This window comes from Engraulis encrasicolus, chromosome 15, assembly GCF_034702125.1.
Source record: "Engraulis encrasicolus isolate BLACKSEA-1 chromosome 15, IST_EnEncr_1.0, whole genome shotgun sequence".
In the NCBI taxonomy this organism is placed as follows: Eukaryota; Metazoa; Chordata; class Actinopteri; order Clupeiformes; family Engraulidae; genus Engraulis; species Engraulis encrasicolus.
The window spans coordinates 12,885,240-12,912,683 of NC_085871.1; the positions used below are offsets into that span (position 1 = coordinate 12,885,240).

The window sequence follows — 27,444 nt, forward strand, 5'->3', positions numbered from 1 at the left end:
AGAAAGAATCAGAGATGAATTGGAATGAGATGATGAATTTCTGGGAATTGAGCTGCCCATGAATGTCATATGACCCAACTCATTTCCACCCACTTTTCTGACAGTTTTTTTCCCGAAAATCTGGGCTAACTTTCCAGCCATTGCACAAGCTCATCACTCTATGTCCCTTTTTGGAGTCTGTGGAGGCGGCAACGCCATCTGTGTGGTGGTATTGGTGGTGGTGGAGCAGGGGCTGTTTGGTGTCTTTTTTTAGTAGTGCATTGGAGCAGAGAGAGAGAGAGAGAGAGAGAGAGAAGAGCTACAGCCGGGGCACTGGTTTCCCAAGATGCCTGGGAAGGTCACTGTCTCTCTCTCACATGTTGGTCTGTCTCTTTCACAGCATATCATACACGGTAATAATCCATTAAAAGCATTTATTCACCCGAAATCCTGGGGTGATACTGTTAAGCTCAAAGTCTTTGGGAAGTGAAGCTTTCACAGGGAAAAGTGAGTCAATCATGATGGTAATTAATGTAATTCCAGGGTAAATGAAGATTTATGGATGTTGATGCTTTTGGTGCGTCTTGACCTTTCTCATGTCTTCTCGCTCAAGCATGAACATCGACCAAAATACCACCCCCCCCAAACACACACACACACACACACACACACACACACACACACACACACACACACACACACACACACACACACACACACACACACACACACACACACACACACACACACACGCACACACACACACTTGGAAAAAAGCTACTTAGCTAATGCAAATATGGGTTGTCTGGGCCACACGGGTCAGCACATTCTACTTCCTGTGGAATTATCACCAATTATGAGGCCATAATCACTGTTGCTGTTCTAGAACTCTACAGTGGAATTCTAAAATCTCTTTCCCATTGTCTGAGACCAGAGTGGATACTCAAGTGCTATTGAAGGGCTTTTTTTGTACCTTCCTTGTGCATAAATAATGCCACAGCTGCCAAGGCATGGATGGGAGATCAGAGCGTCCTATCGCTGCCGTCAAGAGCAGACACCGGCTCCTTATCTGCAAGTCGTGACAATAAAATTAAACTGTCGAGACAGCCGGAATGAGGGAGGGAGGGCAATGATGTGTGAAAAGCATTTAGGAGCGAGAACAGAGTTCCTTAGGCACACCTCCACCCCCAACCCCGCACCCCCATCTCATCGCCAGACAGACAGGGAAAGGAAAGGAAAATGGAAAAATGTAAATCCTAACCCCCATCCCTCATACCCATGCCCCTCCGTTCTAAAGACATTGACACCTGCTAATATTACCCCATCCCCCATCCCCATTCCCTCTATGCACTCAGTCCTCACATAGCAACCTAACGTCATCATATACAATTCAAGATTCAAGATTCTTTTTATTCGTCCAGAGGGTAATTTTGTCTTCGACATACACATAGCTGCCAAATAACACACAAAGCATGATGCCACAAAAAACTACAACACAGACATAAAGTACTATCAGAGTACTATACGTAGTATCATATCGTAAATGTGAACACATCCCACTTTCACCCATGCTGAAATTCAGCAAGCTTCTAGCAAACAAACACCTGACAAGGGACAAGACCCCCAAGTAAGAAACCAAGCGAGCCAGCAAAAGCAAATGGCCGACTGTATTGTCTTTCTGAACAGCAGCAGTGGGAGCAGTAGACAGAAGTGCATGTCTTTCCTCACATCACACATCCATCCTTGGCTCTAATTTGAGTTTTTGCTGGCTGGGTTTGGCAACCAGCTGGCTGGGTTTGAAGCTCCTTAGTCGTGCTACGTGCTTACACACACTGTTGACAGGCATTAGCTGTAGGGATGCACAATACCACTTTTTTTGGAAAACCAATACGAGTCAGAGTACATTAATGTCTGTATTTGCCGATACAGAGTACTGATATCAATACCTTTACCCCAAACATGGAATGGAAATATTCTGTAGTAATAATTATGTAGTAATAGGAACCCCCGAACACCCCCAAAATAGTGCGGAGGCTAACCGACCCTTCAAAATTCTGCTAGATTACACACACAAAAAGAATTTCACCATAATGTGTGGTCGAGAAACTGCACAGCCCATCAACCCCAAGCCAAGGCATATCAAGATAACATGGGCAATTAGAAAAGGGCAACCGAAATGTCAACTACTGCCACCAAAAGGTAACCTTTTTTAAATGTGAGCTTTATTTCAGTTCTTAATTGTGTGCTGTAAGTCATGGCTTACATGCATGAGAAAGTCAAGCTGGATTTAGTCACACATCGATGCATTGCATGTCTCGAAAACTACTGGTTGAGACAACAGGTAGGCCTACTGATGTACAGTCCCAAGAAAAAGTTTGTACACCCTTTGAAATTTCTTACATTTCTGTCAAAATTGGTCATAAAGCATGATCTGATCTTCCCGGAAATCACAAGAAGGAACAACCAGAGTCTGCTTTAACTAATTCAACCCAAGCATTTACAAGTTTACTTATTTTCATTGGCCATAAGATGTAAACATTCACAGGACAGAAAGGCATAAGTAAGTACACCCTTGCATTCAATAGGTTTTAACCCTAAGTTTGTCGCAATAACCTCAACCAGATGTTTCCTGTAGTTGCAGATCAGATTAACAAAACAATCTGGATGTATCTTGACTCCCTCTTCTTTAGAAAACTGCCCTTCTGCAGCAAGGTTTCTGGGATATCTGGAGTGAATAGCTTTCTTGACTTCATGCCATATCATCTCAAATGTTTTTTGTCAGAGCTTTGACTGGGCTATTCCAGAATGTGTATTTCATTGTTATGAAGCAATTCAAAAGTCAATTGCCTCTAAAATATGGGTTGTTGTCCCATTTCAGCACCCATCCTCTTGTGTGCCTCAACTGTGTGACAGACTACCTCACATTTTTTCTGTAAAATATCTCAATGAACTTCTGAGTTCATTGTTCCACTAATAATAGCAAACTGACAAGGGCCTAGGGCACAAAGGTAGCCGCATATAATGATTCTCCCGCCACCATACTCAAAGGTGGAGATGATGTTTTGGTGAAGGTGTGGTTCTCCAGTTCTCCTCCAAACATGATACTATGTGTTTCCCTGAAAAATTCAACTTTGGTTTCAACGTTGGTCTACAGAATATTTTGCAGTAATTTTATGAAGCATATAAATGCTTTTTCGCAAACCTCAAAGGTGCAGCAATATTTTTTTGGACAGAAACCCCATTAATTTTAGATTGGCAGAATGAACCCCATTTTTAGTTATTCTTGGTTACATCTCCACTTCTGAGTATGGTGGCGGGAGCATCATTATATGCGGCTACCTTGCTGCCTCAGGCCTTTGAAAGTTTGCTATTATCAGTGGAGCAATGAACTCAAGTTTATTGTGATATTTTACAGAAAAAACGTGAGGAAGTCTGTCACACAGTTGAAGCACATAAGAGGATAGGTGCTGAAATGTGACAACAACCCATACTTTAGAAGCAAATCTAAATTAGAATGGCTTCATAACAATTAAATACACATTCTGGAATAGTCCAGTCAAAGCCCTGACTAAAAACAATTGAGATTATATGGCATGAAGTCAATAAAGCTATGCACTCTAGACATCCCAGAAACCTTGCTGACGAGAGGCAGTTCTCTAAAGAAGAGGGAGACAAGATACATCCAGATATTTTTGTTAATCTGATCTGCAACTACAGGACAAGTCTGGTTGAGGATATTGCAACTAACTGAGGGTTAAAACCTATTTAATGCAAGGGTGTACTTACTTATGCCTTGCTGTCCTGTGAATGTTATAGCCTTATGGCCAATAAAAATATGATAACATGTAAATGTTTGTGTGGAATTAGTTAAAGCAGACTCTGATTGTTCCTTCTTGAGATTTCCGGGAAGATCAGACCATGTTTTATGATAAATTTTGACAGAAATGTAAGAAATTTCAAAGGGTGTACAAACTTTTTCTTGGGACTGTATGATCTAGTTGAGCTATAACTACAGCACATTGCAGAAAGGCCTCGAGCATCAACAAACAGCCCTTTTTATCAAGTAGTTGTCAGTGGCCCATGACTAATGCTTCTTGACCCAGTTTGGTGCATACAGAATCAATGGGCCAAGAATTAGCACAGCTGAATTAGCATGACTAATGAAATTACATGACTCCCTTACAAAGGCAAAGTGCAATAAGTACGCCAACACTGTAACTGAGAGAAATGCCTTCAAAGCCTTGGTATTAGGTTGGATATTGTGTAGGTAATGCAAAGATGACATGGCAATATCTCTAAAACGGGATACGTGTGGATCTTAAGGCTTTGTCACAAGATAAAGGAGGAGTAATGAAGACCATTCTCAGTCTAAACTCAGGGCAGATAGTAGGCTTTATCTTTATATAGCGCTTTTCATGACACTCAAAGACGCTTTACAGGTGAAAAAACGGTAGTACAAACACACAGTATAAGGAAAGACTGAACAGAGGTATAGGGAGAAACAAAAGATGCGCTATGACAATGTATCATGAGAGAAAATACAGGAAGTAGAGTAGACTCTAAAATATTACAATAAGATATTACACTCCGTCTCGGACCAAATCACACTGATACAAAATGTCGTAACTATGTAGATGTTAACCGAATCTGGCACAGTGTAAGAGAATGGATAAGGGCAGTTTAAAACTATGTCTTCATGAGGTGCTCTTAATGTATCACCATTCATATCAACTGCGGTAAAAATGACTGTCATATTGATTTGAGGTCACATCATCTTAAATGATTACCAGGCACTTATGAAGTCCCATACAGTAAAACAATTTTGTGTTCATTCAAGAGCACTCTTGGACCAAATAGACTTTAGAAGACTTTAAATTGACTCTCTAAGTGCTGAATGAGCACAGCATATTTTTACTGTGCAGCACAGTGGCCCCACGATAACCAACATTATAATATTATAAAGTGAGCAGTTAAAAAATAATATTCGGACCCAAAAAAGCGACCCAAAACTGGCTTTTAAGTGCTTAAAACGTGCTTAAAACGACGGACGCAACTTTCGGCGAGTGAGGATTATGTGGAGGCTTGTCACGAAGCCTCTCCACATGGTCCCTGGGAATCCTCGGCTGACTGAAGGGCATGCTACTGAAGAACGCCACGGGGAAGGGCCACGCCGTCCACATAACTGATTTGAGAGCAGTGAGGGGCGGCTGGTGAAACGCCACAGGGTAGGGCCATCGGCGTCCACATAACTGATTTGAGAGCAGTGAGGGGCGGTTGGTGGAGGAAGTAAAGAGGGGGGGTTAGTGTGATGATGGGAAGAGGAGATAAGGTTCAGGGCAGGCCCTAATAAAGTCAGCAGCAACAAATACCCCCACCAAGCAAGCTCTCCAACACAAATACAAATACACACATGTCCACACACACACACACGCACACACACACACACACACACACACACACACACACACACACACACACACACACACACACACACACACCTGCCTTCCCTCACATCTCACTCATCTCTCTCTCTCACACACACACACACACAAACACACACTCACACGTCTCTCACAGACCTTCTCTCTCTCTCTCTCTCTCTCTCTCTCTCTCTCTCTCTCTCTCTCTCTCTCTCTCTCTCTTCCGCTCTTCCCCGCCCATCTCTCCCCCCACTACCGTCTCTCTCCCTCCTATGCTCAGTGGCCTGCGGTGAGATGGAGCGCGCTGCCAGGGCTTTTCCTCCCGTCCACCTGGCCCCGCAGATTACCGCTGCCCACCAGCCACAAACACAACACCTGGGTCGAGCAGCCAACCGTGCTGACTCATGCCGGAGCAGCATGTCATGCAGAAGGGAAGATCAGATGGATAGACAGAGGAAGAGGGGAGAGAGAGAGAGAAATAAAGAGAGAGAGAGAGAGAGAGAGAGAGAGAGAGAGAGGGAAAGAGAGAGAGAGGGAAAGAGAGAGAGAGAGAGACTCATGACGGAGAACAGCATGCCATGCCGATAGATAGAGCAAGCAAAGAAAGGGAACAATGGGGCAGAGGGAGAGCGAGAGCGAGAGGGTGGGAGAAGGAGGGAGATGTAGAGCGAGATAGGGGTACTAGAGAGAAAGAGAAAGAAAAAGAGAAAGAGAGGGAGAGAAATTAAGTGAGAAATGGAAAAGATGAAAACGGAGGGACAGAGAAAGATCAAGAGCCAAGGAAGGGTGGACAGAAAAAGCAAGAGCTGAAAAGAGATTCGAAAAGAGAGAGATGGAAAGAAAGAGAAGGTGGATTCAAGGCAAGTCTGTGTGAAAGGTAGAGGGTGAGTGGAAGACTGCCCGTCTGCAGAATGAAAGCGAGCCAACTTGGTAGTGCGCACACACGCACACACACACACACACACACACACACACACACACACACACACACACACACACACACACACACACACGCACACACACACTCACACACACACTCACAGTAACAATATCAAAGCCGAAGCAGGGCTCATAGTGTTTCAGGTCATTTCATTGCTCTCAATTTGAACAAATCTTCAGTCTCGCGTCTGGGTTGATTGTGTGTGTGTGTGTGTGTGTGTGTGTGTGTGTGTGTGTGTGTGTGTGTGTGTGTGTGTGTGTGTGTGTGTGTGTGTGTGTGTGTGTGTGTGTGTGTGTGTGTGTGTGTGTGTCATTGCCTCTGTGCCTGTGTGCCTGTGTGTGTGTGAGTGTTCATGTGTATGGGAGTGTGTGTCTGTCTGTCTGCCTGACTGACTGTGGGCTTCCCTGAAGGTAGAAGATCTCTTAAGGCTCTTTTCCACTGCCGGTTTTCTGGTAGGCCAACAGCTCGACACAGCGCGACTCGGCCGCCACTTTTTGCTTTACGAGTGAACTGTGTCGTGCCTATTCGAAAAGCAACAAGTCCGACAGGCGGACAACAGATGCGTCCGTCTATGCCCGTTCTGAACCTTTTTTGCCCAAACGCCCCCTTGGCCTCCTCATAACCTGTCAAGGCAATTTATCAATAAGCCTACCATGTACTGTATAAGCCTGGATTTGAAAAAGTACCATAGGATTTCAACAGTGTTGGGCAATTTACTGAAAAACTGTAATGCATTGCTGATTACATGTTACTGTCTTTTCAAAATAATCCCTTACACTACATTTAGCAATGTGGGGACCTAAGGCGAATTTAGCTAGGGGGGCCATCGGTCCATCCCATATCACATTTTTTTTTAACATAAAATCTCTATTTTTGTTAGGCTATTTTTTTTTTAAATCACGATTTTTTATTTTAAAAAAAATAATAATTACAAACATAAAAAAACAGGCAAACATTACAACCCTTTCTGGACAGATTTCAATGAATAGGCTATTTGCAATTTTACATAGGCCTACATTAAATAAACTAAAATGTGAAATTCTCTTTTCACTTTAATATGAGAGCAGTGATGTCCCCCCCTCACTGAAGTGTTATTTCATGTGTGTGCATGATGCTGTCACCTATTTGAAGTGACGTTGATGTTGGATTTCATGGAATACTTTTAAATGCCGCTTTGGGAAGAAAACAGAGTAGGCGACAGGTGAACTGTCTTTCTGTCAAAACAGTGGTTTGCAGGCGTTTGCGTTTTCACGTGGGTATTGTCTTCGTGGACCGTAACAGACAAACAGTAAGTTCCATAAACTAATCAATGAGACATTGGCTACGTGTACATGATGTTTTTAAGTCCGATTTAATAAATGCGATTTAAATAGATCGGATTAAGAGTTATTTTGCGATGTGTATACATGGCACTTTCACTTAAATGCGATTAAACGTCTGGGGAAAATAAAGCATTGCGATTGGACTGAGGACGCACGTGCTGAGCGAGCCAAATAAGGCACGGGGGCGTGGTTCAATGCCACCGAGATGCAGGTCATCTTCCCCACGAAAATCGTTGCCTCAGGCGGACTGAAATCACAACATTTCCCCCTTTCTCCCTGGATCATTTACAATGCTACATTAGCTACCTTGTTAGCATAGGAAAAACGAGTGGTCAAATGGTAATGTGGAGTAACTTTGTTGTGCTTCATTACTTCGTGGGGCACTTTTACATCAATATATGGAAGCCACAACATTTATAGTCGCTTAGGGACTTTAAATTAAGCAAAACTTTCATGTGAAAATCAACAGGAAGTGCCGCCATGTTTTTCTCACTGGCATTGCACGCATGAGCTCCAGGCCAAAACTGAGCGACTGCCACCTTGTGGACACAAGAGGGAATCACAAGAGGGGGAATCACAAGAGGGAATCACAATTCAGAAACGCATCACGGGAGGGCGGACGGACGGACGGACGGACGGCGGACGGACGGACGGACGGACGGACGGACACCAAAGCCTCTTATAGAGATGCGTGGGACGCATCTAAAAAGTGGCGGCTGAGTCACGCTGTGTCGAGCTGTAGGCCTACCAGAAAATTGGTAGTGGAAAAGAGCCTTTGGTGTGCCTGCTGTGCCTCTACACGTCTGCCCATCTGTCTGGACGTGTGTCTGTCTGTGGGTTACCCCCTGGTACCAGCGGGCCCCTTCCTGACCCTGGTCAGCAGAGCTCTGATCTGGAAGTGACTTGATTAAGGATCAGTCACAGGCTTTTGGATAGCTGCTGCTGCCTGGGCCACGCATGAGTTGGCATGCAAGGAAACGTAACGCAACTGCTACCGGTCATTGAGCCCCAAGCAGCGCAAAGAGAGAGAGAGAGAGATAGACAGACAGACAGGCAAACAGAGACAGACAGACAGACAGACAGACAGACAGACAGACAGACAGACAGACAGACAGACAGACAGACAGATGTAGACAGACAAACAGAGAAAGACAAACAGACAGACAGACAGACAGAGAGCCCTGTGGAAGGTCATGGGACTGAGAGAGAGAGAGAGAGAGAGAGAGAGAGAGAGAGAGAGAGAGAGAGAGAGAGAGAGAGAGAGAGAGAGAGAGAGAGAGAGAGTGTGTGTGTATGCAGTGAGCGGTCATGGGACTGAGAGCAGCGAGCTGAGGGAATACATCAGGTCACCAGCACCTACAGTCACAGCTGTCAACTGTTTACCGACCGCCATTTGACCCCCATCCGTCAAACAAATCTGTTTTTCTGAATGCTACTGCTATTACTGGTAAACGCTGACAAGCACTCTGAACTCCAATGGCGTACGAATGAAATAACACAAAAACAGGGAAAGAAAGGGCGGTTTGGTGATGTTTTTTATTTCAATGTTCGGCCTCGCAGAGCCCCTGTGATGGAGTGGCCATCACTACAGTTGTGCACTCTGATTGTCACACCAATAAGCCTGGCTCTTTTGTGTAGCGGTCAGAGCCCCAGTATGGTATCCCAGAAGGTCTGGGTACGAGTCCCGGCCAGGTGTCAGAAGTGAGCAGGATGGATAACCCTGTTGCGAGGGACCCCAGCATGGATTGTGGGGCACTCTGGAAAGGGATAAGTATGTGGGTGGTATGTGAGGGACACAGAGAGTGTGTGAAGCGTACGGGTCCGCAGTGTGATTGAGTGGGCTTCTCAAGGGTTAGGGGTGTGCTCTGACTGTCCCGCCAATCAGTCTGGCTCTTTGGTGTATCAGCCAGAGCCGCAGTATATGGCACCCCAAAAGGTCTGTGTTTGAGTCCCAGTGGGGCAACTCCCCTACTCCCCCTTCCCTACAGCCCCTCACAGATGTTTCCTTGCCAGCTTTATGTGTTCTTGCTTATTGCTCACTCAACATCAGCACTGCTTCCCTCATTCAAAGTTCATTATCTTGGTGTCCTTAAACGGTCTACAGAGTCTTTTAAGTGCAGAGTGAGCTCTATTATTGCTAAGAGCTGCTTCTCATAAAAGTCAAATTAGCCAACTGCACTGTACTGATATTGCAGTTGCTGTGCACAGTATACAGAATCATTCAAGAAACACATAAAGAAATAAAATTGAAATTACTGATGCGGTGCAGAGATGGTAGCTCACACACCAGCGCCAACTATCAGAGCTAACATCATGGGATTTTACATTCTGTTAGTAAAAATGTGCTATGTGAATATCTCTGATTAAACCTTTGTAGCATGTTGCATGAAGCTTTGAAGTGACATGCCTTGCACAGGAATGTCTGTGTTGTATAAACGTCTGTGAGTTTCCCTTGGCACCAGGTATACCAATCTTGAAAGCCACTTATATAGAACCTTTATAGTGTGTTGCGTGACCAGTGGTGGACAAAGTAAAAGTAAAAGTACTTTCGTGGTGTAATTAAAACAGTAGCACATGATATTACATAGCTGTTACACCATTTACTCCATTTTACCTACCTATTGAGATAGACGTTGTTATTACTGAAAAACAATAAAAACCTAACAAGGACCCACCACAAACTCAACCCAACCTGTAGGCCTACAGAATTAGCTTATCGTAAGACAAGTACATTGGTCTACTTTTCACTCAGATAAGTTACCTGTGTTGGAAAGAAACTGTGTTTTATTTATTTTTTTATTTGTAGTTTATTTGGCAGGGACAATGCAGTGCACATTGTTACAAACATGACATGGCAGAGCCATGACACAACTTGCAGATGTGAGTACATGGAAGGTTTATAGCTAGATAGCTAATTTGCAACCTCAGTCCCTGATCAGGCTACCTACTCTAATAAAACATATAAATCATCCAAAAGTACAATTGTACAATACAGTATACAAGAAAATAATAAGCCACAATACTTTTACTTTTACTTTGTCCACCACTGTGCGTGACTTTATGAAATGCATGACTTGAAGAAGGTACACAGTAAAAACTGGAGTGTTAATGCAACACTAACAGAGTCGATTTAACACCTTCTAGAGTTTATTTGGTCCCAAAGCACTCTCTAAGTGTTGAATTAACACTGCATTTTTTACTGTGTAGATATCTGCTACTGTAGGCCTATGTGAAAACCACGGGTAGGACCTTTGTAGTATGTTGCATGTAGGGCGACCATCTCTGTGACAGCAAAAAGGAGGACTTCTTTTTGTGACGGGGGGTTTGAGGGTCCTCCCCCAAGAAAATCTGTGTTTCTTAGATGCAATTTCATGCCTTTTAATGCATTTTAATCAATTAGGCATGCCTTACGCTGTGCCTTACGCCGGACAAAGCACCGAAAAGGCTTTCCTTCCTAAAGACGAATGTCTTGCCACCCTAGACACATGCAGCTACGAAATAACATGGAAACTGAGCAAGCCACAGGTTGTCAGCAGCCGTGCTGTAAATTTGTTTTTTTTTCATCACCAGCCAAAATGGCAAGTAGATGCTAATCCTACTAGCCAAACACACACTCACTAATGGGTCAAAGAGTGGCATGTCAAATTGGTCTTTTTCTACCAGCCAAACTGAAATTTCACCAGCATTTGGCTGGTTGGCTGGTGTTACAATAATTTAGAGGCTTGATTGTCAGTATTCCCCTGGCTTTGCCTTGTCAGTGCAATGCAACCAGTACCAGTAGTGGCAGTGCTAGTGACGATGCATTCCGTATTCAAGAAGGGGAGAGAGAAGAGCCGAGAGTCGAGTCAAGGACGACGCACATCTGACTGCGGCACGTCACCACCAGAGAAGGCAGAGGCTGGGATACTACATCTCCTCAATCATGCAGATACAGATACAGTACACTGACATGGAGACAGGGGAGGGATGCCAAAAGCGGCACAGACACTGGCTCAGGCATTGGCTGGCACACTGGCTCGCATATCAGAGCAATTAGTAGGCATGAACATTGGCATAAACCTTCCACACTGTTTCGCTCCTGGTCAATTGCCCCTCTGAGACAGAGAGAGAGAGAGAGAGAGAGAGAGAGAGAGAGAGAGAGAGAGAGAGAGAGAGGGCACTCTTTTAGATAATAGACCACTCAGTGAGTGTTTGGGAAAGCTTTTCATCACAGAGCATCCACTCCGCCCATCCTCTGAGCCACTTAGCTTTGTCCCAAAACCACAACACCTCTTGCATTACCCCTGGACTGCACTGGACTGTATGTGACCCTCAATACACCAGACACTGAATTACACTGAAGCGGTGTGTTCTATCAAACACATGGATATGTGTGCGCACACTGAGGTGCCACAAATACCCCCAACTTCTTTCGCAAAGTTACTTTGTAGGCTACTAACACAATCACTACATTTACATTATGTTTTTCATTCCGAATCAATAATTCAGAATTAAATAGTTCCGTCGAGTTTACTTTGATCTTTCCATAAATTCCGAATTAAGAGGTGTTTACATGGCGTTTTGAAAGCGTAATTAAGCTTTATTCAGAATGAAATGGAGTTAATTCCGCATTAAATGTCTCATGTAAACATAGCCAGTGTCCTTGCAAAATGTTAGGAAATTTGATCCAGGTTAAACACACAAGTACGCAAGCGTGTGCACACATGCACGCACACGAACGCACACACACACACACACACACACACACGCACCAAAACAAACAAACACACACACACACACACACACACACACACACACACACACACACACACACACACACACACACACACACACACACACACACACACACACACACACACACACACACACACACACACACACACACCAAAACAAACAAACACTGACAGACGTGACTGTATTATACAGAGTTAGCAGACAGAGACCAAGTCCCCATGTGCAGGTGATAAGCCCAGAGGTGGGATCACCAAGCTTCCTTCCTGGTCTTTTTTCATTGGATTTCCACCTTTGCCTTCCTACGTCTTGTTTGTTTTTCACACAAAAACCCCTAACATCTGTCCGAGAAACATGAGGCAGCAGCACAACTCTGAAAAAAAAATGCACATCACAAACATTGGAAGGGAAAAGGGCAAGCCACAGTTGAATAAATGACCTTTGAAACTTTTGTTTCTCTATCTATCTTTTCTCCCCCCTCTCTCTATCTCTCGCTCCCACTCCCCTCCCTCCCTTTTTTTCTCACCGTCCCTCTCCCTTCACCGACCATTCTAATCTGTTTTCCTCTTTCTCTTTTCCCTCTCTACCTGCCGCCCCCTCCCCCAACTCATCTCTTTCACATTCCACCAGTTCAATTTTGGCTATTTGTTTCCGAGCGCGCATGGCACACACACACACAGCACACATTCTAGTCTGAAGCATTCCCCTGGTAACACTCTCAGCCTGTCGCTATGTTCCAGCCTCTCTCTCTCTCTCTCTCTCTCTCTCTCTCTCTCTCTCTCTCTCTCTCTCTCTCTCTCTCTCTCTCTCTCTCTCTCTCTCTCTCTCTCTCTCTCTCTCTCTCTGTCAATAGGCAGGCAGCAGACAGCAGCGGCTGTTTCATCCACACTCATTATTCCTCGAGCATTCTAATTGCCGTGTGGAGGAGAGAAGAGGGCCAGGCACAGGGGGAGGAGATGAGGTGCAATGGATATGAGATGCGTTTGCCATACTGCCACCAGGCCCTATAGCAAAGTACAACCAGCAATCTTGCTCTGAATTTCATGTTGTGGTGGGGTCTGGTTGTGGTTCCATTGTCATGATTGTCTGAGAACATAATTTGCTAGACCAAACAGCCAGTGTTTTCTGGGTGTTGAGGCAAACTGGTCTGTAATACATTTGAATTGAACCACCTGGGCTTAGTCTGTTTGCAAACGCCGGGACTACAGTCACATTAGTCATCGGTCATTTCACTTCACTTCTCAGCATGATTTACACTGCAAAACTTTGTAGTCAATTAAATGTACTAAAGTATGTAAGTTTCCCTGCTGCCTTAAGCTTGTACTTGAACTTGAGTCTTTTCCTCAAGTTGAGTTAACTTACAATATTATGGCAGCGGGGCAACTTACTGTTTTAACATTTAACAGGCTGAAATGACAGTGTGTACCAGCAGTAAAGATAATGTATGTTTGCCAACCGTGCACAACCAGGACCATCAATATAAAAAGAGTTGTGCAATGGGGGGTTGTTGAAATCATTGTTAAAATCGTAACCAAAAAAAAGCAAAGGGACAACACCACAGTAGTTTATTTCTCAAAAGCTCACTAATGCAATGGGCACAGCGTTTGCCAAATAGGCTGGGGCAAAAGGCCTTGTGAAAAGCTAGTTCCAGGATCCATGTTTGTTTTGTGGCACTCCCCAAACCAGCCAAAACCTGTATAGGTCATTATGACCTAGGGTGGAGCTGTCTTTAAACGCTCTTCTCTATTCTTCTCCCCTCTGTCAGGAATAATAGACTTATTTTCCAAACACATAATTTCCATGCAGAAAAGAAGCATTGTTGGTGCACATTAGAGCAAAGATTAGGCCTATAACTTCCCATTATAGCCAATGCCTTTTGAATGCAACCCCCGACATCGATGGGTTCTCCTTAAGACATACTGCCCCTGCCTTGAAACCATTTCTGTGCACGTTTCTCTTTGAACCAGGCCAACTAATCACTAGCCCTAACTGATCGAAGCAGAGCGCCAGGCTCCAAGCCATTGACTTCTTAAGACTTATCTAGCCCCCATTTTCTCTTTCTTCAGCCAATAGCAAAACAGCATATCCACAGAAGCAGTAGAATAGTCAGAGACTGTAAGATCAATCAAACTACATTGATTATTATATTGACGACTGATAGTCAATTTATTTACAGTCAAAGGGCGAAAAAACAATGTTGCTGAGCTGATATGACCAGTGACAAATACTTAGCAGTATAGCCGTCCAATTTCGTTCACATACTTAACATTCTAGTGTTTTGAGGGAAAGCATCGATGGCTCTACATTTTTGATACGTAGAGCTTTCAAGCAAAGTCTAAACTCTGCTCCTACAAGGTTACAAGGTAGGGTTAAAATCCATGGAGGGTTGCAATTGCCTTTCACCCTCTTAGAAGTTGTGCTCCTGACTGAAACACTAAAACTGAACACAGATTTTTTTTTTTAAAGCTTACAAAACGGCTTAGTGTTGCTTAAACCAAATACAGCTCATTGACTTTGATATGTAGAACTTCAAAGCTAAATCTAAACTGCACTCCTACAAACTAACAGTGTGTTTACAACCCATGGAAGGTGGCAATTTAGATTTAGTCTGTCACCGTCTTGGACATTGTGCCACTGAAACACTGAACTGAACACATATTTTTCTGAGGTTACAAAACTGCTTAGTGCTGTTTAAACCAAGTGCAGCTCATTGACTGTTGCTGTGTGCGCACTGCAAGCAGAGGGGGCCTCAGTGGCCTGATGAGGAGGCAGCCGGGGGGGGGGGGGGGGGGAGAGAACAGGACATTACAGGAAGCAGGGGAAAGAACAAGGAAAACAACCATGTGCCACTCGCTGAAAGGGATCTCCTCTCTCTCTTTCTCTGTCTCTCTCTCTCTCTCTCTCCCCCTAGCTCTCTCTGTCTCTCTTTCTCTCTCTCTCTGTCTCTCTCTCTCACAAACACACACACACACATGCACGCATGCACGCACGCATGCACGCACGCACACACACACACACACACACACACGCCTGTCTGTCTGTCTTCTTTTTCCCCTCTTTTCTCTTTTTCCCCGCTGTTCTTTATTCCTTTCTTTCCTTTTCTGTCAGGGCGAGCGAGTGCGCTGCGTTCTGATCTGAGTCTCCTGTGACTCGTTCCTCGCCGGAGGGGAGAGTGACCCCGTATCACTCTGCATCTCTGCTGGCCGCCTGCCATCTGCTTCTGAGGTAACATGAGGCAGACTGTGACACCAGGGGAACCGCATGCGATGCGATGCGATGCGAGCAAGCATGACCTCCTCCTCACGCTCAGAGGCAGACTTTCCATTGGGCAAACCTAGGGCCCCCAACAAATTTGTCCACCATAGGGGCCACAACTGCCACACCAGTTGCAATAAACACACAAAAAAGTAGGCTTTGTCACTTATGCAAAATAATCTAAGATATATATTAATCAAAACACTTATATAACACCAGAAACACAGCATTGTATGTCTATATAATACATTTTAGGACCCCATATTGATATTTTGCCTAGGGCCCAAACTGGCTAGATCTGCCCCGGCTCACACTCCCTCCTCTCATTCTTCCCTCCGGCTCCCTCACTCCTCTTTCTCCCAGTGCTTAAGTGCCACTTTAGTTTTTTTCTATCCCAGAACGCCTTACACACAGCTCAGGAGTGCCACACCAGAAACAGACAGGAGTTTTGGGGTTTGGATGCTGGCTAGGTACTGAATCAGGCAGCAGACTGTGACACCAAGGGAGCAAGCATGGCTGTGAGCAAGCATGACTGCCTCTTCCTCTCTTTCTCTCTTCCTCTCTCCATTATTCCTCCCTCTTCGTCTTTCTCTAGTGGCATTTTAGTTTTTTTTTCTTCCCCGATTGCTACACATGGTTTGGGAGTGCCACACTAAAAACACACTGGAGATTTGGGCCTTGTAATTTTGGGGGTTGGAGCTTACGGTAGGTGGTCTTAGATATGATGCAGACTACATGCAGACTACATCCCCAAGGTAGCTGCATACAACCTCAGTCATGCAGTTTTCACAAGCAAAAGCAGGACACTGCTTCTTCACGATTCACCTCTTTTTTAATTTTTCTTGGTGCTGACGTTTCGGCAACTAGGCCTTCACCAGAGTAGCTGCATACAACCTAAAATGACCTCCTCACACTCCCTCTGCTCCCACCTCCTCCTCCTCCTTCCTCCAATGGCACTCTTTTCTCCAAAATGACATACCAGTGGCATACCAGAAATAGCCAGGAGTTTTGGGGTTAAGGGTTTTGGGGTTGACACTTAAATGGGTTTAGATACTGTCTGAGGCAGCCTATGATACCAAGGTAGCTGTATAGCATACGACAGAGATTTCTCTAATGACACTTTAGTGTCTTTGCCCAGAACGCTTCACATGATAAGGGTCTGGCTTACGAGGGCCAAAGCGGAAAAAGAGAGCCGTTTGTTGGTTTGTTTGGAACTTGAGGGCTTTGGAGCTGAGATGAGCTTAGATATGAGGCAGACCATGGCACCAAGACAGCTGTATACAACCAAGCATGACCTGCTCCTGTTCCCCCAGCACTCCCTCTACTCGTCCTACTGTGGCACTTCCGTGTTTTTCCCCCATGCTTCACACTCAAAGAGTCCGGATTACGGAGGGCCACACCAGAATTGGAGAGCAGCTTGTGGGTTGGGAGTTTGGGGGTTTTGGGGGGGGTTTGGAGCTTGGGTGGGCTCAGATATGAGGCAGACTGTGATACCAAAGGAACCGCACCGCATGCAAGCAAGCATGTCCTCTCTCCGACTCCTGTTTCCCCAGTGACCCCTTATTTTTTCTTTTTCAAAAAATGCTTAGTGCAGCAAGGGTTCTGTTTAGGAGTTTCTTACCAGAAAATGAGAGGCGTTTTGGGAGTTTTGGAAGGTAGGGCTTCGAAGGGGGGCTCAGATGGGATAACCATTCTGGTCAAATCTGCACTCTTTTAGAGAAGCTGTTGTGGCATCATCCCTTCATCTGACTGGCTAAAGTGAGATTGCACAGCTCGCTGTGAGCTCAGGCATGCCACCACACCAGAAACGACAATGAGGTCTGGTATGAGCACTTGCATGAATGCATACTGCTTGTTTGCATATCCTCTTGGGAGTCATGGAGGAAGGAAAGGTAACGGGCAAGATTGCTTCCTGATGGGCTATGGACAGACGTTGATGGCAGCACGACTACTCGTGCCAAATCATCTGTGTTCTCAGTTCTCAACTGACCTGTGGAACCGAGAGGCGACGGAACAGAAGACTGGTTTGAGTTTGGTGCTGTTGGCTTGAGTCTATATGGTGTATTTTAGGCCCTTACATGAAAAACATGTGTTGCAGTGCTTGGAGTAATCAGTTCATCAGTTAATATCCTCGTGGCGTTTTCTATTCCATTGTTCTCTCTGTATGTTATTTTTTTCTGTCTTTAATAGTGCTGATGACATGTTTCAACTTCTGTTGAGTTTACATATTGCAGTAGGCCTTTTTCGTGCACTGACTGCCTGACTGGAAATTCACAATGTTCTGCTATCTGTTGTCAGACACACCTGTTGATACAGCATTTTCCTCTCTGCTTTATGTTCAAACATGTCTGTCTTCACCTTCCTAACTACCTAAATAAAGCGGCTGGAGTTATTTGAGAGCGTGTTTATTTTTCCTTGATTCAGCTATTGTTCTTTTTCAGCACCCCAAGACCTTATTTTCAGTGGGAGTAGATACATCCACTTCTCTCAGACTGGCTCAGCTGGTTCTCCCACGGCAGACACCCAGCAGTGGGGTTCAATATTCCCCTCAAGACCAGCAGTAGCAGCAGAGGAGTGGATTGTGGGCGGCAGGGGGGGGTCTGCCTGTCAAATCTCTGTCTGATACAGTCAAGCACACACGAGCCAGGCGCACAGGCAGGCGGGCAGGCAGGCGGGCGGGCGGGAACTCATGCTGACCTGACCCTTTCCATTCTCACAGCGGGCCAGACAGCAGCAAGCCCAGTCTTTCTGGATGCATCACTGGGGGTTTGTGTAGGGGAGTGATGACGGACTGGTGGACTTACTTAATGTGCGCGTGTGTGTGCGTGCCTGCGTGCGTGCGTGCGTGCGTGCATGCCCGTGTCTGTGTCTGGGTGGGTGTGTGTGTGTCTGTGTCTGGGTGGGTGTGCGTGTGTAGGGAGTATGTGTGTGCGAGAGTGTAGCCTACGAGAGAGAGAGAGAGAGAGAGAGAGAGAGAGAGAGAGAGAGAGAGAGAGAGAGAGAGAGAGAAATAATAGTTTCACACTTCAGTGCTCCCCCATGTCCAAGCAGCACAAAAGAGGCAAACTGGGGGAAATGACCATGACACACAATACCACACCACCACCACAATTTGTCAGGAATAAGAGGGGGACGTGGTTGCCATTCACAGAAAACTCATCCAAGGCAACAATACAACACAATACGTGAGCACAACCTCAGAGGCTTACTAGAACAGTAATCTCACCTAACTGGTGAGTGCAGCGTGAAAGAAAGCACTCTTGTGTTATGTTTGAGTGAATCCAAATGGAGTGCTTGATGTAGTTCACATACTTGGACACACCTTTGATTTTCTGTCATGATATCGAGGAGCTGCAAAGGCCGACCCACGTTCTGTGTAACACATTTTACCCACCACTCTATCTAACTGGAATCTGTGAATAATTCTACAACAAAGGTGAAGGGTGACTTCAGCTTGCAACCCACACATGCAAAAGGCTTATGTCTACTGTTCTTTGATAGAATCACAGGCCTGCTATATATTTTTTCTTCAGCAAGACGCATAGCTCTCAGAAAAAACGTGGGTTGCGTGCTGCATCCTGAACGGTTATTTAAAGAAATCAATTAGGCCAACCGAAGCAGACAAAACGCCCTGGTCCCACCCAGCCACGGGGCACAATTCATCTTTTCATTCACCCTAATCGGCCAGCGTTTTATTCGAGAGAAAAAAAAACACTGGACAACGAAACGTGCATGAACTTGAGCCCAACACATAGGCTATACGTCTGGCTAATAACGTTTCCCTGGAGAAGCAGGAGCGGCCAACAAGTAAAGCCTGTTCAACCAACCGAGATGTGAGTCACACTGGTCTGTCAAACTCCCCGTCACTCTGACAGTAATGACTTGTTTTCAGCTTGGGGGAGAGCCTGCGTTTTTTATGGAGTGTGCGTCTCCGTATTTCACCGGAACCGCTGAAAATTAAAAAAAAGCACCAGGGAAAAAGAAAACAGGAGCACAGGACATTACGGAAGGGGCGGTGATCTGAGGAATCTCCGCCGCTGTCAAACAAAGCAATGGGAAAGAGAAAGAATGGGAAAGAGGGTACTGCGGGCACTCCGTAATCTTACAACATTCGCCACTCACTTTATGAAGCAGCGGGCTCCCTCGAATGTGTATCCTTCCTCCCATCCTGTCGGTAGATCTATTATCGAAAGAGGGGAGAGAAAGAGAGAAGGAGAAATGGAGAGAATAAATAAATCGAGCTCGGTGAAGCCCCCAAAAATAGAGGCGTGTGTATGTGTGTAATGTGACTACCGCCAACAGCTGTTCCGATGCATGCGTAGTGATCTGGTTATGCACATCTTATACACATGTTTTTCGTCTTTCATTGTCATCTACCGTGTTATTAAATGGTCTCAACTGTGTCATTGTCAGCCCTTGTCTTTTATGCACCAAATACGCGTTGAATATGCAACACTGCAGATCACACTGAGAGCACGTAGGTTGCTTCGCATTCCCTGCTTTCCTATTCCAAGCCAATGGAGGCAACGTCTAATCGAGATTACTGTAACACCTTTTCTTAAGAAACGCACGTTATTCGATCTATTCCTGGTAAGAAAGGAAAGTCTGAAGGGCAATGTATTAGCCTACACATGGGTAGTAAACTGATTGAATATGTCGATCGGGGCATTTTCTTTCAAAAGAAGCTCGTTTGTATAGCACGGCTCAGAAAAGGCTGTGCATTCTCTCAGCCACATGTTTTGGTAAGAGGCGACCTGTCAATGACATCTTCACCAGCAAATGACACCTATCCTTCCGCCAACTTGGAGCGTTCCGACAGACACACGCCTACCGAGTAGGCTCATTAGCCTACACTAAGCGACGAAGAACTTTCTTACCAACTGTTAAGAATAAGTGCTGGTCAAAACGTTTCAAGACACAAAATTAGAGTAGGCATACTGCTACAGTCGATGCGTAAAACATGCTACTTGGGCATTCGCTTAGCTCTCCCCATTTGCCCACAGAGGCAAACTACAGTCTACATAAGGATAGTCTAATTCGCATGGAAATCTCATTTTTATACCAAGCCAGACACAATACCTGGAGTTTTTCTGTGTCCCGTAACAACGGCTTCTCCAGTAACGGGATGTAACCAGGTTGTACTCTTTGCTTCTTCACTGTTGGCGAGAAATGGAAAGGGTGAAAACGAATGCAACAGCTGGACGTAAAAAAATCGAGACAAAAACAAGCAACTGTATATCCAACACAATAATCCAGAGAGTATTTACTTGATGAAGAACACTCTTCCATCCCTGGTAACCGCATAATTCCAAGTAGAGGGTAAGCAAGAGACCCAGTCCGGGTTTAGATCCGCCGCCATGTCTAGAACTGTGTAGCGATGGAGGCGCGCGCCTCCCTTCTACTCGCGCGTACACCGACACCCTAGCAACGGGTCTGGGAAGAGAGACGTGCCTCTGGGGGGCGGGCGCGTGCTTGCTTAAATTCCCCCAAATGTACCCCTCCACCAAATTGTCAGCACAGCAAAAGAATGCCAAACGTGAGTAACGCATGAATTATCTGGAGTGACGAAGGCAACACGTTGTTATTGCAGCCCTAATACAGCTTGGTCATCATTGAAATAATTGTGAGCATTCATTTTTTTTGTCATTAGAATAAAATCTTCAGTCCTCCATCGAACCACCTCTTTGAACCTATAATTGTAGGCCTACTTAAAGATCTTAATAGGCTATTCAATTAGCATATTGTCACATGATGGGAGTCATTCATGTTGTGCCAGTTCAAATCACTTTGACAAAGCAATAATAATTAGGCTAAATCAGTGTCCTTATCTAGAGAACATTTGAAGAGTTCAGATGCAAAACCCCCTAACTCCATTTCTGAAGACCTGCACTTCTATATTTTTAGAGAACGCCGTTGTTAGTTTGGTTTACATTCATGTATAAATAGTTAAATTACATAAATAAAATAAAAAAATATGCAATTTTGATAGCTTTGTATTAAATAAAAATGAATTAAGATTATTTTCTGAAAAGGCACTTAGGGGGTTTTGCATCTGAACTCTTCAATTTATTTTTAATTTCAACTATTAACTACACTGAGTATGAGAATAAAGCAAGATTCGGCCTATAATGGTCTATTGGTTTATCTATAAGGCTGTGATGTCATTGTCCACCTCATTTACTAAAATGTGCATGTTTGAGTGACTGTCCCAACAACCTTCTTGGAGTTTCTGATATGAAATTATTCTACATGAAACATTACTATTAAAATCATATATAGCAGAGACAAATAATAATCACTTACCAGACTCTGGTAGCACTTAACAGCTCCTTCTTAAATGTGTATATTCCTATTTTGTGTATATCCTTTATCACACAGAGGTCATGTGTATTGGGAAACTGTCTTGTTAACTGACTCCAGTGATAAGTCCTTTGGGGATTGGAGGGTTATTTGTCCACCCCAAATTGAACTCCCTCACACCCAAGAGACGCTGCGGAGTGGGAAGGAAGGAGGGAGAGAAAGATGGAAGAGGTGGAAGGAAGAAGAGTGATTGGCTGCACTTAAAGCCCCAGACGCCGCCGTATGACCCCCTGCAGACACGATGGCGGCCCCTGCCCTTAACCCTTGCCTGTAAATCCAACCAATTAGTAATCCCGCCTGTCTGAGACGCTTGGGCAGATTAAAACGGCACAGAGCCGCATGGAGGCGTGCGGCTGATGCTGTGTATCTGTTTAGGTCCCTCTTTAGCTCTTGTGTGATTGTTGTACAGTAGGTTTGTACAGTTGTACATTATGGTTTTTTTTGCCGCAGCTGCATTCTGAAAACTGCATTCACTGCCTATAACTGCAGTGATCCAATAAAACTAAGATTATAATGCAGTACAACACAGGATTTTTTATCATGTGCTGTATTACGCTGTATTATACTGTATTATGCTATTCTGCGCTGTGGTGTGCTGTGATGTGGTGTCTGTGTTGTGTTGTGCTTTATTGTGTTGTGTTGTGTTGTGCTGTGCTGTGCTGTGCTGTGCTGTGCTGTGCTGTGCTGTGCTGTGCTGTGCTGTGCTGTGTTGTGCTGTGCTGTGCTGTGTTGTGTTGTGTTGTGTTGCTTGGAGTGAATCAAGCAGGCTGTAAACACTGAATGTCTCAGCTATTTGTACTTCAGTTACACAGATGACTTATCTCTCTCTCAGTGTGATTTCAGTGTGATTGGTTTTGAATTTCAAAGAGCTATTTATTACAGCAAGAAAGCTTGACTGTCCCTGGCACATTTCCGTTTGTGACTTTGTACTGTAGTTGACCATTTTGTCTCATGGACTGTAATCCTGTGCATTGCTTCTCCCCGAGCCTCTCTCTCACATTGTCAGAACATCTGAGTTATTGTCTGACACAGCCTATCCCAGGGCCAGGCTGTGATTGAAAAACAGCATGGGCAATTTTTGCATAGAACAGCCCCTTGCACAGCCCTCAGATTTTCTATGATGTCATGATTTGCTCAGTCCACTGTCTGTATTAAAGACGGACCAATTGGCCTCCCCTTCTAAACTGAAGGCAGCTCTCTACGTAAAACAAACAAATAAACAAACAAAAACAACAGCATCGGTTCCTGAGGACTGTCGGCCCACCGGGAAAAAATGCCTTGTATGCCAGATGACCAGTCCAGCTCTGGCCCATCCTGGTAAACCAGCCCCTGACTCTTGTTTGTTGCGTACGGGTATGTCTATAGCTCTGGCTTCAGTTCCAATGACACGACTTTCTCAGACATCGTTTTCTCTAAGCAATCAGTGAAAAGATGGAGAGTGTTCCTGAGTTATGCGACTTTGTATGCTTCATTTGAATTGGTAGTGTATGCAAATGTACAGATGCACTGTATTCACATCACAGCCAGAATTCAGTCACAGCAGATCTAATAATTTTACATTTCAGCACAGTCTACATTTAAATGGATTTACACAGCACTCACGGTTAAAATGTGCCAAACATTAACACAAAACTGAAAAATATCTGCACGCTTACATGACAATCTTTTTGTTCTTTTAAAAGCCAAGCTTTTGGTAAAATGTTAATACCTTCCCTAGGGGTTTGTGCCCTGTGGAAGGTCTTTGACCAAAAACTTGGCTATTAAATGAACAAAAGGATTTACATGTAAGTGTGCAGACATTTTTCATCGGCACAGTCAAATGCTGTACCTCCAGGAATAAAAAACACAACAGGGCACATGCACAGCACACTCTACAATACTACAACCAGAGAGAGTAGAGAGATCTACTCCATCTCATATGATCAAAATTCAATGGCGCAGGGCAGGCCATCAGGGTGAGCGAACACCCAAAGGATGTGTTTAGAAAAATGTAGACATCCCATTGGCTGCTGCATGCAGTCGCCAAAACGCATCATAGCTCATTACCTACAGTATTTTTCACCGAAGATCAACTTCGTTTTGACGCTTTTGACGCCTTCGACAACAGAACCTCTTTTGTAGCTTCCGCTGCTTCTGCTCCGTGCTCTTCCATACAAAGTCAATTACTTCCACCGCTTTCCACACTTCCACGTCAAGGCCAAGGCCACTGCACGAAGGCCGGCAGGCAGGCAGCTTTCTCATCCGACTCATAGATTAACTCTGATCTGCTTCTGTTTTCCCTATGGTTATTAGATAACCAAGGAGGCTCTGTTCACCTACCTAATGTTTATTAACGAGACCTTGGCAGGCAGAGTCCGCGTCCCTCTCTCTGGTGACTGTGTAGTGTTGAAGAAGATCAGAGTCTGTCCATCATTTGACGTGTAGCACAGGCCTGCTTGGATACTACTTGGTGGCGTGTCAGGGGATTGAAGTGTGTGTGTGTGTGTGTGTGTGTGTGTGTGTGTGTGTGTGTGTGTGTGTGTGTGTGTGTGTGTGTGTGTGTGTGTGTGTGTGTGTGTGTGTGTGTGTGTGTGTGTGTGTGTGTGTGTGTGTGTGTGTGTGAAGGTTGGGAGGGGGGGTGCATTGACCGTTGATGTTATGAGCACCCCACAGCCCATTCTCTCCAATCCTCCACCACCCCCCTCCGCTGTGTGCAGTACGATGAACTCAGGACCTCAATTTACACACACACGCACGCTCGCACACACACACACACACACACACACACACACACACACACACACACACACACACACACACACACACACACACATCCTGCATCTCCAATCTCCCTCACCTTCCGCCCTCCCTCTCTGCAGAACCCCAACTGTCAGACTATTCCCTCACCACGTCACTCTTTCTACTTTTTAATTACAGAAGCTGACCTCTATTTCACGTCTGTCCCTCTTCTCCATGGGTCACACACTACTGTGGGACTCCTCCTGTCAGTAGCTTCAGTAAAAGGAAAAGTATTTCATAACAACAACAACAGCACTCTTCGCATTGAGGGATAAAACAAAGGCACACAGCTTTCTGATGTTGCTGTGAGAATTAATTTGAAAACATTAGTCCTCATCCACTCCTCTTCTCTTCTCTCCTCTCCTCTCCTCTTCTCTTCTCTTCTCTTCTCTTCTCTTCTCTTCTCTTCTCTTCTCTTCTCTTCTCTTCTCTTCTCTTCTCTTCTCTTCTCTTCTCCCCTCTCCTCTCCTCTCCTCTCCACTCCACTCCACTCCACTCCTCCTACTTGCTTTGTTTTTCCGCTGTTTTCGTTGTTGTCATTCATGCACCATCCCACTTCACTGACTGACTCTTGGCCTCGAGTGGATTCGTTTTGAAGCGCTAGGTTAATTGTTCGCCGTGTTTCATACACGTTCTCTAATACTCTTATTGTGTTGTGCTGAAGGCTCTCTGCTGCACTCTCCTCACACAGAGGAATGGAAGCACCACATATCACAGTATAAGTGAGTACAACTGCTTGTTTGCAGGGTGCAGTACCCTTTTGCGCAATAATTATCCAGGCTACCAAACCTTTCTTTTTAAACTGTGCACCATCCAGTGTTCAGTGTGGTATCATACCAGAGTCTTTAGGTACAAAAAAATGGAAAGTAGCAGTTTTTGCAGCTAGAGGTATTCCACATTTAGTCTGGTTTTACCATACTACTAATCATCCATACAGGTCTAGAGTGGTTAAATAGAGCATCGACTTTTTGAGGGAGGGGCCTCGCCATTCTGAATACCATGAACTTGTTCTACAATACTGTGCCAGTGACAAGCTTTGTACTACCAAGGCGTCTATGTACCCGGGTACTCAGTGGGGCCCCTATTTGTCTGTGCGGAGAGAGGAGTATCACCGTAAGAGAAAATACGAGACACACAGAGATACACATCTGTCTCTCTCTCCCTCTCTCTCTCTTTCTCTCTCTCTCTCTCTATGTGTTTGTGTGTGTGTGTGTGTGTGTGTGTGTGTGTGTGTGTGTGTGTGTGTGTGTGTGTGTATGTGCGTGCGTGCATGCGTGCGTGCTTGCGTGCGTGCGTGTTTGTGCGCCAATTTTATGGCGCACGGGGCTCTGTGTGTGGCAAACCTAGGCTGTTTATCCTGCGTGGGTGATCTCCCCCGTTTACCTCCCAGAGATAACCGCTGCCAGCTGTCAGCTGGTTGTTCTGTATGCCTGCCTGTATCCCCCCAGAGTAAGGCCAAGGAGTAAAGGAGTGGAGGGGGAGCAGGTGTGTGTGTGTGTGTGTTGCCAAAACACTTTGTGATGGAGGTGGTGGATTCATGTTGACCCCTCTCTTAAGTGCTTTGACATGCTGTTTCTCTTTTGCCACCACCCGGAACAGTGTTACAGGGTGTAATGTGATATAACGTTTGTTTTGGTTTCATGTTACATTGCCATAAATGCATTAAAAAAGTGTTAACTTTTACTTTATCACATAAATATTGTTGCAGGCTTAACAGCACACTAAATATTGACATGATGTTTGTTTTGACTTTCTTATCAACTAGAACTGGTAGCCTATGTGATGTTAGCTTTAACTTTTATTTACGTAAATGGTGTGGCATGCTTTTAACTTGACAGAATTTTGTTTGAAGGAAAACAGAAGATACTTGAGGTGGACTAGCACTTTGGAAGATAAATATGTAAAACTGGTACATGGCGTTAACTAACTACACTTTAAATTCTGTGATATGGTGTTTATTTTGACACAGTGTTTGGTTAGCCAAACCAGGAGAGGGTCATTAAACAGAGATATTGCCTTTGAGTTGAGGCCCACACACATAGCTTTTATTGTGCAGTATTTGAATAGGGGAGTTAAATGGATGTCAAACATTGCCTTCAAAACCAGTAAGCCGTTTTAACTCATTATGTTTTCATTAATTCTAAATCAAATTGAAGTCAGATGGGAGAACATACACACAAGTAATACAACTTCAATAGACACATGAGGTCACAGGCATATGCACAGACACACTGGGCATCAAGCAACCCTAAGATCCTAAAAACCAACAAACTTCATATTTAAATTTAGTGAAGATGGTGACAGGAAGTAAGTGGGAGAGAGCGGGACCGGGTGGGGTTGGGAAATGATCCAGGCCAGATTTGAATGGGTCCCCAAGGGTGTGCAGTCCATTCATAGTAAGGTGTATTGGAGCCCTATCTCTGTCATTTCGTGAAGTATTCACGAAAAAAATAACTTTAATTTTCGTGGTGCATTCACGTTTGCATGTTTGAAATGTTTCATTACCATGTGACGGTACCGAAAGGGCGTCAAACTAGTGGGTCGCTAGGCAGTCGGGCAATTCAAATGAATAGGCAGAGTTTCGTTGCCCAACCACGAAAAACGGGCAATAACGTGAATGCACCACGAAAATTAAAGTTATTTTTTTTCTTGAATACTT

The 27,444-nt window shown here is 44.7% G+C and overlaps 1 protein-coding gene across 16 annotated transcripts in view; it reads right to left on the reverse strand.

Annotated features, from left to right (window-relative positions):
• plekha5 (pleckstrin homology domain containing, family A member 5) overlaps positions 1-21,031 on the reverse strand; it is a 277,740-nt gene extending 256,709 nt beyond the window's left edge. For all 16 annotated transcript variants that reach the window (XM_063217075.1, XM_063217090.1, XM_063217074.1 and 13 more), the window contains exons 1-3: positions 20,915-21,031; positions 20,727-20,803; positions 19,770-19,827 (exon numbers count right to left, since the gene is read on the reverse strand). In XM_063217075.1, the coding sequence (XP_063073145.1) occupies positions 19,770-19,827; positions 20,727-20,803; positions 20,915-21,006 (227 nt within the window). In that variant the 5' untranslated portion in view covers positions 21,007-21,031. The remainder of the gene's footprint in view (positions 1-19,769; positions 19,828-20,726; positions 20,804-20,914) is intronic.
• Between the last annotated feature and the right edge of the window lie 6,413 nt (positions 21,032-27,444).